The sequence below is a fragment of the Rhinolophus ferrumequinum genome, chromosome 2 (assembly GCF_004115265.2).
Source record: "Rhinolophus ferrumequinum isolate MPI-CBG mRhiFer1 chromosome 2, mRhiFer1_v1.p, whole genome shotgun sequence".
Classification (NCBI taxonomy): Eukaryota; Metazoa; Chordata; class Mammalia; order Chiroptera; family Rhinolophidae; genus Rhinolophus; species Rhinolophus ferrumequinum.
The window spans coordinates 102,135,395-102,147,738 of NC_046285.1; the positions used below are offsets into that span (position 1 = coordinate 102,135,395).

The window sequence follows — 12,344 nt, forward strand, 5'->3', positions numbered from 1 at the left end:
TGCTGCTGTCAGTATCCCATGATGCCTTGCTCAGTGCAAGCCAGCTTTCTAATGAGCTCACTCTGGGTACTGCAAGGCCGTCTAAGTGGCCATGTTGCTAAGAAATAACTCCTTTGCTCTCTATAACTAGAGTGAAAACATCCCCAACCATCAGAGGACGCAGCTCGCTTCTAAACTATACTGGACACGTGTGGCTTTCTCCCTAAGATAAATCTGAACTGGTGGGAAAAAAATAAATAAATACGCTTAGAGAATCCTCTGTCACCATGTTACTGATTGCCTCTTCTACCCCCAAACTTGCTTTATTACCTTTATGGTCTCTTATAACCTGTTTTACTATAACGGAGGCATTTGACAAAATGAACATCAGGTATACTATACAATCAAGCAATTCCACAGATACATGTCTGAGGTGTTTAAAGAAATTCAAGAGAACAAAACAAACCCATGCATTCTGACTGGCACAAAAGGTCCAGGGGTGTCGAGGAAGGTGTGGGTAACATGCGAGCATATCCACAGGAACGACATAAAATGTTCAAACCGTTAAAGATTTGGACTGTTGTTATCTATGAAAATCAGAAAGTGTAAAGATTTCCAAAGAGGAAGTCTAATGAAAAAGAGAACTGGATCCACATATTTTTAAGGGAAACACAAACATGGACTATGTTTTCTCACCTTTCAAGAAGAGCTGGACTAAAACAACACTTTTTTGCCAAAATAATAACCAGTGAAGAGCCATCGTGCTTTTAAGTATGACAAGAAAAAGCTGTGAAAATCTTCAGCACAAACTCTGTGCCAACAAAACACCCTGGGCAAAAGCCAGCAGTGATTTGTTTCATGGACATTCAGAGACTGCCATTGGAACATTCGCCGTGAAGGTCCAAAAGGAAGAATCACATCCAAAGTTTAAATAATGGTGAGAGTTCAGTAAATATGAGTGCTGTACTAAGAGCTTTCCAGACACGTTTCGGTGCATCCTCACCCTGCCCTGGGGTGGCTTGCAGGATCCTGGAGGACAGGTCCACATCTGCATTATCTCCACTGGACCCCTGAGCCTAGGGCAGACTCCTGCACACAGCTGGTACTGGAGAGACATCAGCTGAGTGATTGAACTCAAAAAGGAAAAAAAGCATAGACTATTGCCAGCTACATAATACAGATAAGGAAACAGAGGCCTGAAGGGTTACTGATTTGCCCAGGGTGACTGATGGAGCAAAAGGCAGAGCTGGGATTCCAGCCCAGGGCGGCAATACCCAACCCCAAGACCTAACCCCCAGGTCAAATCAAGATATTCGGTCCTCACCAGTGTGAGACGAGGGAAGTGGGGAACTGTCAGTTCTGCAAATACCTCCCACCACGGACAGCCTGTCTTCGTATCTAGTTTTTCTCCTAAAAGTCTGGTATACCCCCCAAAGGTTAAGGCCACCACCGCTGAGAACATACACAAGACTGTGCACTGGGTTTGGGAGAGGGCTCCCGAGCGAGCGATTCCCCGTCACGAGCGCAGCAGAACCCCGGCCACGGCTCGGCGCTTGTCCTCCGTGCGCCTGAGCCAGCGGTGCTTGTCACTCCCAGGGCATCGGCCTGGCGGTTACGTGCACCATCACTTCCTCTGCCACAAAACTTGGCACCTTTCAGGTTGACCAAGACTTAAGTGTTGTCCACTTTGAAAGAGAGCCAGAGAAGAAGGGGTAATTCTAATGAAAATGTCATCTAAACAGAACACACTGTAACCACCATAAAATGACAAACATCACGACATGCTTACGCCACTTCTAAAAATCAGTTACAAACCGATTTTCTTCACATCCTAGAATGTGAAAAATTAATGTGGAGCATCTCTGGAAAACCACAGGCCACTTCATAATTCAATTCCAGAACCTAGGCGTGTAAAAGGTTAACTTAATCAGGTGTTGAATTGGGACCCAAAAAAAGCATTCGATGGAGAACTTGACAGAATAATCCTTTAGTCATGACCACCAGAGTCAAAGGTTTATTCTAAACCTTAATTTAGAAGTAAGCATTAAAATGAAGCTTTCTTTAAAATTCTCCGATAATTTTCACTTTAAAAGGTACCAAATTGACCCATAAGAAAGCTCAAGCTAATTATTCCAAAGCAATCAACTTCTTAAAAACCCTTTATTTCACAATTACGCTAACATCCCATTAATTTGGGACACTTACCCATGTATTCCTTCTCTGCTCATTACCTGCGCGCACGATAAGAGCACACCAATAACACAATACAGGCATTAATATGTAAAACATCAACAAAAGCCATCTGGAAAGCTAATGAATAATCAAGGGATTTCAAATTAAACTACAGAATTTTCCCTTAGAATCTCTAGGACAACACTGTCAAGTTCAATCTATTCACTTCGCCTCCAGAATCAATTTTTCAAACTTTATGACAGGTCTAATCGCTTCCACCTGTGTCTCTCGCTTGACTCTTGACTGGCATGCTACCAGCCAGGGTGGAAATGTAGACAAAGACCCCTATTAGGATCCGGCTGTTTCTCTACTGTGAGGTCACTCAGCCATTAAATTAGTTCCAGCCCAATTTCTGTCCTCTCTGGCCTCCACTTCAGGGAGGAGGCTTGTGGAGGAGAGCGAGTTAGGGGAGCAGGATCGAAGAGAAGAAAAGGGGAAAGAGATGTTGGGGACTGACCAGATACGCGCGCCTGGAGGTGAAAAGCTGGGACTGGCCCCAAATTCTGAACCAAAAACACTGTCTTTCTGAAATGATGGCTGGCTAGTTTTCTCGATGCAATTCCCCCCAAAATGTTTTTTTAACTTTTTTTTTCTTTTCTTTCCCTTTGCGTGTAGAAAGTCAACTGTCGCCCACACGAGGTCTCCTCAACGACCGTGAGGCGAATCACAAAACCATTGCAGCCCTCCAGAGGGGTGGGAGGTCACTGGGGCACAGACAGGCTGGCGGGGTGGAAGGTGCTGAGTGGGAGGTCACCCGACCCAAGGAGAGGAGGGGAAGGTGCCTGGGGAGCATGAGGAACCCAGATCTCACAGCTGAGGGAAGCAAATCCCCAGGCTGGGGAGTTATACTGCGCAGGTTACAGAGCTAGTTGGTGCTCAAGTCTTCAGTTCCAGGATCTTCCCTACCAGACTGTGGGCTTTATGGCATTAGGAACAACGCCCAACACATAGCAACTGCTCAGAAAACATTCCCTGACCAGTCTGCTTCTCTCCCTCATCCTTTATCTGTGGGGCCCACTTCTCTGTGCCCCCACTCCCAGCGCTCAGACCAAGAAGGGTGCATGGAACTGGACAGCACGTGCATAGGGATTCGCTTCTTCCATTGCGAGGTGACACAAGGGGAGTCCCCTCTCCATCATTCTCTCTCCACTGCCTAACCCCATGCCTGGTATACAGGAGGCACTCCATCAGTGCTTATTCCATGAATGATGAAGGCAAATGTCAGCCTCAAACATCAAGGGACTTAAACAACGTTAAGGAAATAAACTTACTAGGCAAGGAAATATAAATTATTCCTTACAAACAAAAAACAAAGAAACAAACACCGAGCCAGTGTCCTCAGCATGACAAGTGTGCGGAGGAAATCAACATGAGTAAGTTTGTGGTCATGTGGCTCACCGCACACTCTGGCTTTACAGTACCCGACAGAGACTTGGTATCAGTCATCAAAAAAGATACAATTAGCCCAATAAAAGACGGTTCCAGAACCATGACAGTGACTCAGTTATCGCCGAGCTCTTGTGCTGTGGTCCAACCCGCAGCAGAGGGTCAAGCATTGCTTAGCAGGAAGTTACCCAGAATGTACAGCGCTGCCGCCAGCCTCACGGCAGTGAGCACTCAGAGCGGCCTTTCCAGCAGTGGCGATGCCCACCCACACCCCTGTCTAGCGCCAACCACCACCGACAGCTCACATGTGCAGAAGGCTTCCTGGGTCTGCAGCTGGAGGACGTGACCATGGCACAGAGTGAAGTTCACTGGTCCAGACACAGCACTGAGTCCATGCCCTTGGGACTCCAGCCAACCAGCTGAGCTAACAGGTCACAGGGAAACCTACCAGGAAAATGCACAGAAAGAAAACGAAAGGCATCTAAAGTCGACCAAAATCAGCACCACATCCAAAAGGCGGTACCCTGACAATCGAGTAGACAGTGCATTTCATGGTCAGAAATATATGTGAGAGAAAACGATGGGAGCAGGGGATACAGGTGAAATCACGTCTTCAACCAAACTGGGTGACGGTAACAGCCAAGTCAGACTCTGAGGGGAACATCATTCACTTACGTGGTTTTCACTTTTTACTGTTGGAGGTGGGGACCCACGGGCCCTTCAAGTGCCATGATTTAGTTATCAGCAAGCAACTCCCAGCTTTCCCTCTGCTCCTCGCTGTCCCCAGAGCTCTTTCCCTTCTAAGGAAGCACTGACATAGCTTTCCCATTCACAGGGTGGGGGCCAGAGGTGAAGGTGGTGCTGGTTCCTGGCTTCACCACCAGCCTGCTCTCACACCCAGAGACCCAACGAAAGCTTTCAGTGTCTACCTCAGTGCCAGCATAGCTTAGCTGGCTTTGCAGTCATAGAAGAAGATATGATATCCTCCAAAATATTTGTCGGGACAGAAATTTCCAAATCCTCCCAGATTTACTGTAACATAAGAAAAATACCTACAAGGACATAGGGCAAGCAGTAAAACAAAACCAGTGTTACCAGTGAAATAATTATTTCCACCTATGATTTTAAATCCTGTAGACATTGGGGCTCTCAAAATGTGTACACTACGAAAAGGCCTCCAGCTACTTTTTTTTAGCAGTCTGACAAATAGAAAGTACATGTCTGTGACAAAGATGTCCAATTGTCCTGTAATAGCTATATAATATCCTCCTTAGTACGAAAACCCTAGTGTTCAGCAGGATTCATGGATGCCGAGTATGACGACCTCATTGATTTCCTAGCCTTCTTGGTGGGTAGATATGGTCACATGACTAGGTTCTGGCCCAGATACAAATAACAATGTCCTCAGCAACTTCTGAAAACTCTGCCCAGACAAAATCTTTGATGGTTATTCACATGCAACCATCAGAAAGAGTCCATCAAGAATGGAGGTATGTCTTTCTTTACCCGCTCCACCTGCTTACTGGCTAAAACGAGAGCATAAATGCTTGGGTCACCTCTTGGACCACCTGCTGATGGTGGCAGTGTCAAGTGGGTCCTTGACACTGTGGGACACACACTGGCCTGGACCACCCATCTCAGTCCCTGTCATGTACAAGAGAAAAATCTCCTTTACAGGAGAGAAATACGCTTTTCTGATGTTTAAGCCCCTTTAAGCTGAGGACCTCTGTCTCACACAGCTGAACCTAACCGTAACTGACGTAGAAACTGGTGCCTGAATGGGCTGAGCTAAGGTTTAGATCTTGTGCACAAGGAACTTCAGGCCACAAGAAAAAGGCCTCAAAATGCAGGGGGATCTGGGGGGCGGGGCAGCTGGCGAAGACACAGGGCTCCAGGGTCACCACTGACAACCGCTGTCATACAGCCAGGCCCGTAGCTTGGGAGGGAAACCAGGTGTCTGATAGAAGCTGCATCCCTATAGGAAATAGCTCTGAAAATTCAAAACGTCAATCCTTCTTGACACTCTACGCAAAGTTCAATGAAAGAGAAACCATCTCGGCTAGAGCTAACCAGTCTTAAGTGGAAAAGAATACAGATTTGATAAGAGAGGGGCCCTGTCAGCAACTGGCATCTAAGTCGATTAACCTGAAATACGGTATTGGAGAAGAGCTGCACTACCAGAAAAGATGAACAAATGGGTGCTGGAGACATGAAGCCTGAAATATCACCAGAGGCAGCAAGGATAAAACCGAAGCTGTCCTTCTTGGGGCACATCGTGAGAAGGCAGTGTTCTTTGGAAAAAATAATAATGCTGGGAAAAATAGAAGGCAGCAGGAAAAGAGGAAGACCAAACATGAGATGGAGTGACTCCATGAAAGAAGCCATGTGCGTGAGTCCACAGGAGCCGAGCGGGGCTGTGGAGTGGGGACATCATGCACGTCACTCATTTGCAGAGTCACCAGGAGTGGAAGCCAACTCCACTGCACGTAACACACAGGTACTCTGCCTCAGGGCATGGGGGTGGGAGCTGGCGGGGGGGAGGACAAAGGATTTTAGACACCTTACAGTTAAGATCTATACCTCATTTAAATTTCACTTCTATTCCAGTCCATTAGGAAAGAGCCATTCGGTTGCCACAGAAACGATAGATGTAAAGAGAGAAACAAGCATGGAGCAAACCCGGTCCATGGTTTGGAAAATTCTTCTCGCTTCGCCTCGTTGGCCCACTGATGTGTTGTACCCTCTAATGATTATAAACATTCCAAAACAGGAACAATTCCACACACGGGTGTGATGACAGAGCTTGACTCTGTTCCAGTGATGACCCTAGGCACTGAAAGATGATGTATGAAATTAGTCGGTACAAGTAAAGTACATAAAAGCAGTGTCTGGAAGATAAAAGCTTTCAATACATGCTAGCTACTATTATTACCATCACAATGCTCTGTGTTTCCATAAGGATAGCTTATGTAGGATCAACTAGAATATTAGCCGGAGAAATGTTTTCGGTCTTACTCTTAGAAATAAGCCATATGTTTCATTTATTGACCTCATGGTCCCTTTCTGGACAATTTTGGGTCATTTTGGCACCAAAGTGACCTCTACATTCCTTCTCCTAAGAAAGGCTACAGCCCCCGCTCCCCTGAGACTTCTCAGTAGGTTGCAGTGAGAGCTTTACTCCTCGGTGTTAGAAAGGAACCCACGTGCGCAGTGGGAGAGGACATTGCGGGTAAGTTCTGATGAGCAACAACTATTTATTCAATATGTGCTCTGTGCCACAGAGGGGTTCATCGTTAACCATCGAAGCCATTTCACTCTCTGTGCTCTGCAGAGACCAGACAAGAAGACAAACAGAAAAGATTCCCAAACTCCCTCAGAAAAGTTAAAATATTTTTCTCTTTCGTATAAGAGAAACTCTCCATCCTACAAAAGGTTCCAACCCCACTATGGTCAAGCTCAGCTGTACACTTTTAGAGACCCAAGTCGCTTAAGACAGAATCTTATTTCTTAAAAGAAGTTCCATATCAAAAAGGAGCTGACTGATACTCAAGGGTACTAAAGCAGTGTGTTTACACGGCGCTGCTTTCCGTCCTAAACACAGGCTCACCAGGGTGTAAGGACACCCAGCTATCCCCTCCCTCTCAGTAACGCACTGCCCACCACCCAAGCTCAGAGCCGCAGTTCCCATGTTTCAAGATTGGCCAACATCAAATAGTCTTCACTTCGGACCACGGAAATAGCCACCAGGTCTGGAAGTGCCAATGTTTTTCTATCTGAATTTCGTGTCCCCAGATCTTGTGTTAAATGCCGTGCCTTGATTTTTTCATTTACAAAATGTTATTTTAATGGGGTCGCCCTTCGATATAACAGTGTTCACTCGAGTAACAAAAGTCTATCACAGGATTTGTACCAGCAAGAAATGACCGTTCTGTCTACAAAAACGGGCTTTTTCCTTCTTCTCTATTGGAAAGTGGGGGATTGGCAGGGAGAGGTGTGGAGGCAGGAGAGGTGGGAACACCGAGGGGGAAAGAGTTCCTATGACAACACAAAAGCACTTATCATGGCTTATAGTCCCCTACCTACTCCAGTCCGCTGCTTTGCCAACTCCCCCACACAAATGCTTTTGCTACATCCTATACACACTGAAAGTGCCATTTCCATGACTTTCAGTGGGAGAGTCAAGAAATCCTAAAGTTATCTCATCATTTTATATCAACATACTATTAAATTCCAGAAATTATAAAGACGAAAGGTCAAAATATTTCCATATGTTGAGTTATGCATCTACTTGTTCAGTCCCACGAGTTAAAGTGCCTAGAAACTGTAAATCCAAGTTTTGGGGAGTAAAGTTACATTCCTCACATCTTAGTCCCATGTTGAGGGAAGATGCTTTTCACACTCACTCCCTCTATACCTCTACTTTTTAAACTATCTCAACATAAGAGTGTTAATTAATACTGACTAATTTGGGAGTTAAAAAATTTCTTCCATCTGTTTTCCATTTTTTAACCTTTAATCAAAGCCCAGGCAACAGAAGGAATAAAAAGGAAAAATTACAACAAGAATAAGTTTTGAACATCCAAATGGGATTACAGATGCTCAAAAAATGTACTGGATAGAAACACATCAAAACAGGTTTTCAAAGCAAAAAGCTCTAACTTATTTCCACATAACACAGCTCACATGTTGTTCAGATTTGCTCTCCTGATGCCCCTGCACAATAGCTTAAACGAAATATTTAACACTGGTTCTAACCACACGGAAAAAAAGTGACATCTGGAACAATGACGCCACCTGGTAAACATGGGTTTTTCCCATAACGTTCTTTTAGCCGAGGACATTCTGAAAGGACTGATTAAAAAAAGCGTGACAGGCACAAAAACTGCCCATTCTCTAAAACACAAATCTTTGATCAAAGAACTTCATTTCTTTCTCTTCCGACATCTTAACTCTTCCAGGAAGGGGTACTCCTACCTTGCTAGTGCGTCTAAGAGCTCTTACGCTGTACGGCCTGCCCTTCTCCCCAGCACTGGTCAGAGAAAAGCTTCAAGATAGCTGGGCTCCTCCGAGGAGGTCCAGAGCTTACCCATCCAGAAGATTCATGGTGGTCGATGCCACTTCAGCAAACAGCAGTATTTTTCCAAGTTGCCTTGTCTGCAAATTTTGCCGGTAGATCTCTAAGTCGAAATTTTCTGAAGAGAAGGCGTCCGTGTCAGTCACCACAGGTACTGTAGTTGGGGTGATTTCGATTTCAGACGTGTAGGATGGAACAAACTTCAGGGAGAGTTTGCTGGATTTTATTATTCCTTCAGGACCCACATGTTTCCCTAGCCACTGCATAAGAGGATCCCGGATTTCCTGTGTCATAAAGAAAGACATGGAAAGGTCGTAATTTGGCATTACGTAGATGATGGTAGCTTCTCCTTAAAATGCCACTTTGGTAATATAAGTACCTCATAATTCATGACCAATAAAAGCCAGATTAACGCAGTCCAAACATTGAAACTACTACACAGTAGACAACAGTACGCTAAGCATGCTGATACTATAAAAATAAACTGCAGAAACCAGGATCCAAGGAAATAAGTAGAGCTCATTTTACTTTCTATCCTACATTAGAGCCTAAATTCTTGAAAGTGCCCTCCAGCTCAAGAGTTCACTAGTAATTCTCCAGTGCTCTGTGTATTTTACAGAAAACTTGTATCTTTATACGTTTGCCCCACAAGGAAATTCACTGTCCTATCTGGAAGGAAAAAAGAAAACCCAGGTGAAAGCATTCATGGAAGACAAAGCACGAAGATAGCAGAGCATTTGTCCTCATCCTGGGGAGGACCTCCACCTCCTCTGTCAAGACCAGTTGGTCACCACAAGCCACTGACTGGCCACCAACAAGGGAGAAACATGTTTTCACTCAGGGAAAGTAATGGGGTGCCCAAAAGCTGTGCTCTCTGTGCCCCCAATGAGGGACCAGGTCGGGGAGGTGGAATCTACGCAGCACCCAGAACACATTCGCTATCCTGCCCCTGAAACTACAAGGAGTCGGAGCCTCCCGGGAGGCAGCAACTTCCTCCCGAGGTTGCCGGTTCAACTCCTTGCACAAGGGATGGTGGGCTCCACCCCCTGCAACTAAGATTGAACATGGCAACTTCAGCTGAGCTGCCGCTGAGCTCCCGGATGGCTCAGTAGGTTGGAGTGCGTTCTCTCAACCACAAGGTTGCCGGTTCGACTCCCGCAAGGGATGGTGGGCTGTGCCCCCTGCAACTAGCAATGGCAACTGGACCTGGAGCTGAGCTGCGCCCTCCACAACTAAGACTGAAAGAACAACAGCTTGACTTGGGGAAAAAAAAAGAAAAAGTCCTGGAAGTACACACTGTTCCCCAATAAAGTCCTGTTCCCCTTCCCCAATTAAAAAAAAAAAAAAAAAGATAAGACCTGGAATCTCTTAAGAAATATACCCGTATACTATACATAATTTCCCTAAATATTTATATTCACTATAGTCAAATGCAACTTTAAGCCATCAAGTAAAACTGAGTACACAGGGGAAGTATTTAGGCTCTCCCATCTCCGTTACCCCTGGACAAGAGAATAAAATTACATTTGCAAGCAATATCAGAATTCCTACCTGTGTGATGCAAATCTGCCTGACACGTCCTCTCAAATGCACTCAAGGTACAACAATGACTAAAGAGCAACACCAGTAGCTGATGACACATGTAGGGAAAAGGAACAAGTCATGATTCTTCGGTTTACTCTACTAATGACCACTAAGAAAGTGTAGAAATGCTCTTGAAGAAAAAAGTTTGCATCATATCTATCAAGGCAAATGGGGCTGACGTAAGGAGTATTACCTAACCCCCGCCCCAGATCTACCTCAGTCTTTGAACCCAACTACCAGAACATAGCTAAAATGTCACTTCTTTAGGGCAGACTTCTCTGACCACAGCCTGTCCCAGTCTGGGTTAGGACTCTCTTTCATAAACTCTTAATGGCTTTATAGCACTTATCAAATTGTAATTCTGTAATGTGTTTAACCATTTATCCAATGGCCCCACTATCTCGCTACAATGCAAGCTCCATGAAATCAGCGAATGCATGTTCCTGTCTTGTTCCCAACTGTATCCATGGCACCAGCCGCCAGGTCTGGCAAATAGTGCATGATTAATAAGCATTCACCATATAAATGCATGTCAAATTCTTTACCAAGAAAACTCCACAAGTAACATATGTACATGTATGTATGCATATCAAGAGGTAAAGCCCCTAAAATGCCAACAATAAGAGATGGTCTTGATACGGATACATAAGCATCAAAAAGAAATCTGAAATCTTTGAAGCCAAATCAGTCTTTTTGGAAACAAATCAACTGCTATTAAATTCCACCCCAACGAAATTCATAAAAACCTTCTAATTAATGTTGTGTTTTTTAACATTTGAACTTCAAGAATTTAGTATTTACCTTTCTCTAAGATTTCAGGCTAATTAAGTACAATTTAGGTGGGACCAAAAACTGAGTGTTTTATAGTCACATAGCCCTTCTGAGTTAGCCACAGCACTAGGGAAACGCTAGTCATTTTCAAGAAAGGTGACTGTCCCTTTGTTTCTAATTGGGACATGTTGCACACAACGTGAAAACCCCAAGGAATCTACTAAAAAAGTACCAGGACTAGTAAGTGAGTTTTGCAAGGTTGCAAACTACAAGGTCAATATACAAAAATTGGGTGTATTTCTATATACACAAAAATTGGTGTATTTCTATACACCACCCATGAATATTTGGAGTCTGAATTATTTGAAAATACCATTTTAATAGATCTGAAACACTTAGGAATAAATTAAACAAAACGTACACTGAAAACTACAAAACACTACTGAATTAAAAATTAAAGAAGTGCTAAATAATTGAAGAGATATACCACGTTCATGGATCAGAAGACCAAATATTGTCAAGATGTCAATTCTTCTCCAAACTGGGAGTCAATGCAATCCCAATCAAAATCCTAGCAGGCTTTTTTTTTTTTTTTTGTAGAAATTGATAAGCTGATTCTAAAACTCATATAGTAATAGAAAAGACCTAGAATGACCAAAACAATTTTGGGAAGAAAAAAGTTGGAAGACTTACATTACCTGATTTCAAGACTTATTATAAAATTGCAATAATCAAGACAGTATGGTATTGGCATACACACATATAGATTACTGAAATAGAATAATGCCCACAAATACGGCCACACGTATATGTCCCACTGATTTGCAACAAAAGTGCCAAGGCAATTCACTTGCAAAGAGGATCATCTTTTCAATACATAGTGCTGAAACAATTGCACATTCATATGGAAAAAACCACCACCACCACCGTTCACCCTTACTTTGAATGTATATAAAAATTAACTTGAAATGAATCATAGACCTAAATGTAAAACTATGAAACTTCTAAAATAAAATGTTGGAGAAAAACTTTCTGACCTTGGAATAAAGCTTTTCTCAGTTAGAATAAAAGGAGTATGAACCATAAAAGAAAAAAATGATAAACTGAACCTCAAAAAAAAATTAAGAACTGCTACTCTTCAAGAGATAATGTTAAGAAAAATGAAGACAAACAATAGAGTGAGAGAAACTGCTCTCAGCACACTCATATATCTAACAAAGGACTTTGACCCACTTCGCCGAAGGGAAGTGTATATGTGAATTTTTTGAGTGAATTTTCTTAACACTTGTCATACTCTTGTAGTTGGGTGTATGTGAGA

The 12,344-nt window shown here is 43.6% G+C and overlaps 1 protein-coding gene across 5 annotated transcripts in view; it reads right to left on the reverse strand.

Annotated features, from left to right (window-relative positions):
- Positions 1-12,344, reverse strand: part of HLCS (holocarboxylase synthetase) — a 213,925-nt gene that overhangs the window by 146,069 nt on the left and 55,512 nt on the right. For all 5 annotated transcript variants that reach the window (XM_033127384.1, XM_033127412.1, XM_033127403.1 and 2 more), the window contains exon 6: positions 8,684-8,955. In XM_033127384.1, coding sequence (XP_032983275.1) covers positions 8,684-8,955 — 272 coding nt within the window. The remainder of the gene's footprint in view (positions 1-8,683; positions 8,956-12,344) is intronic.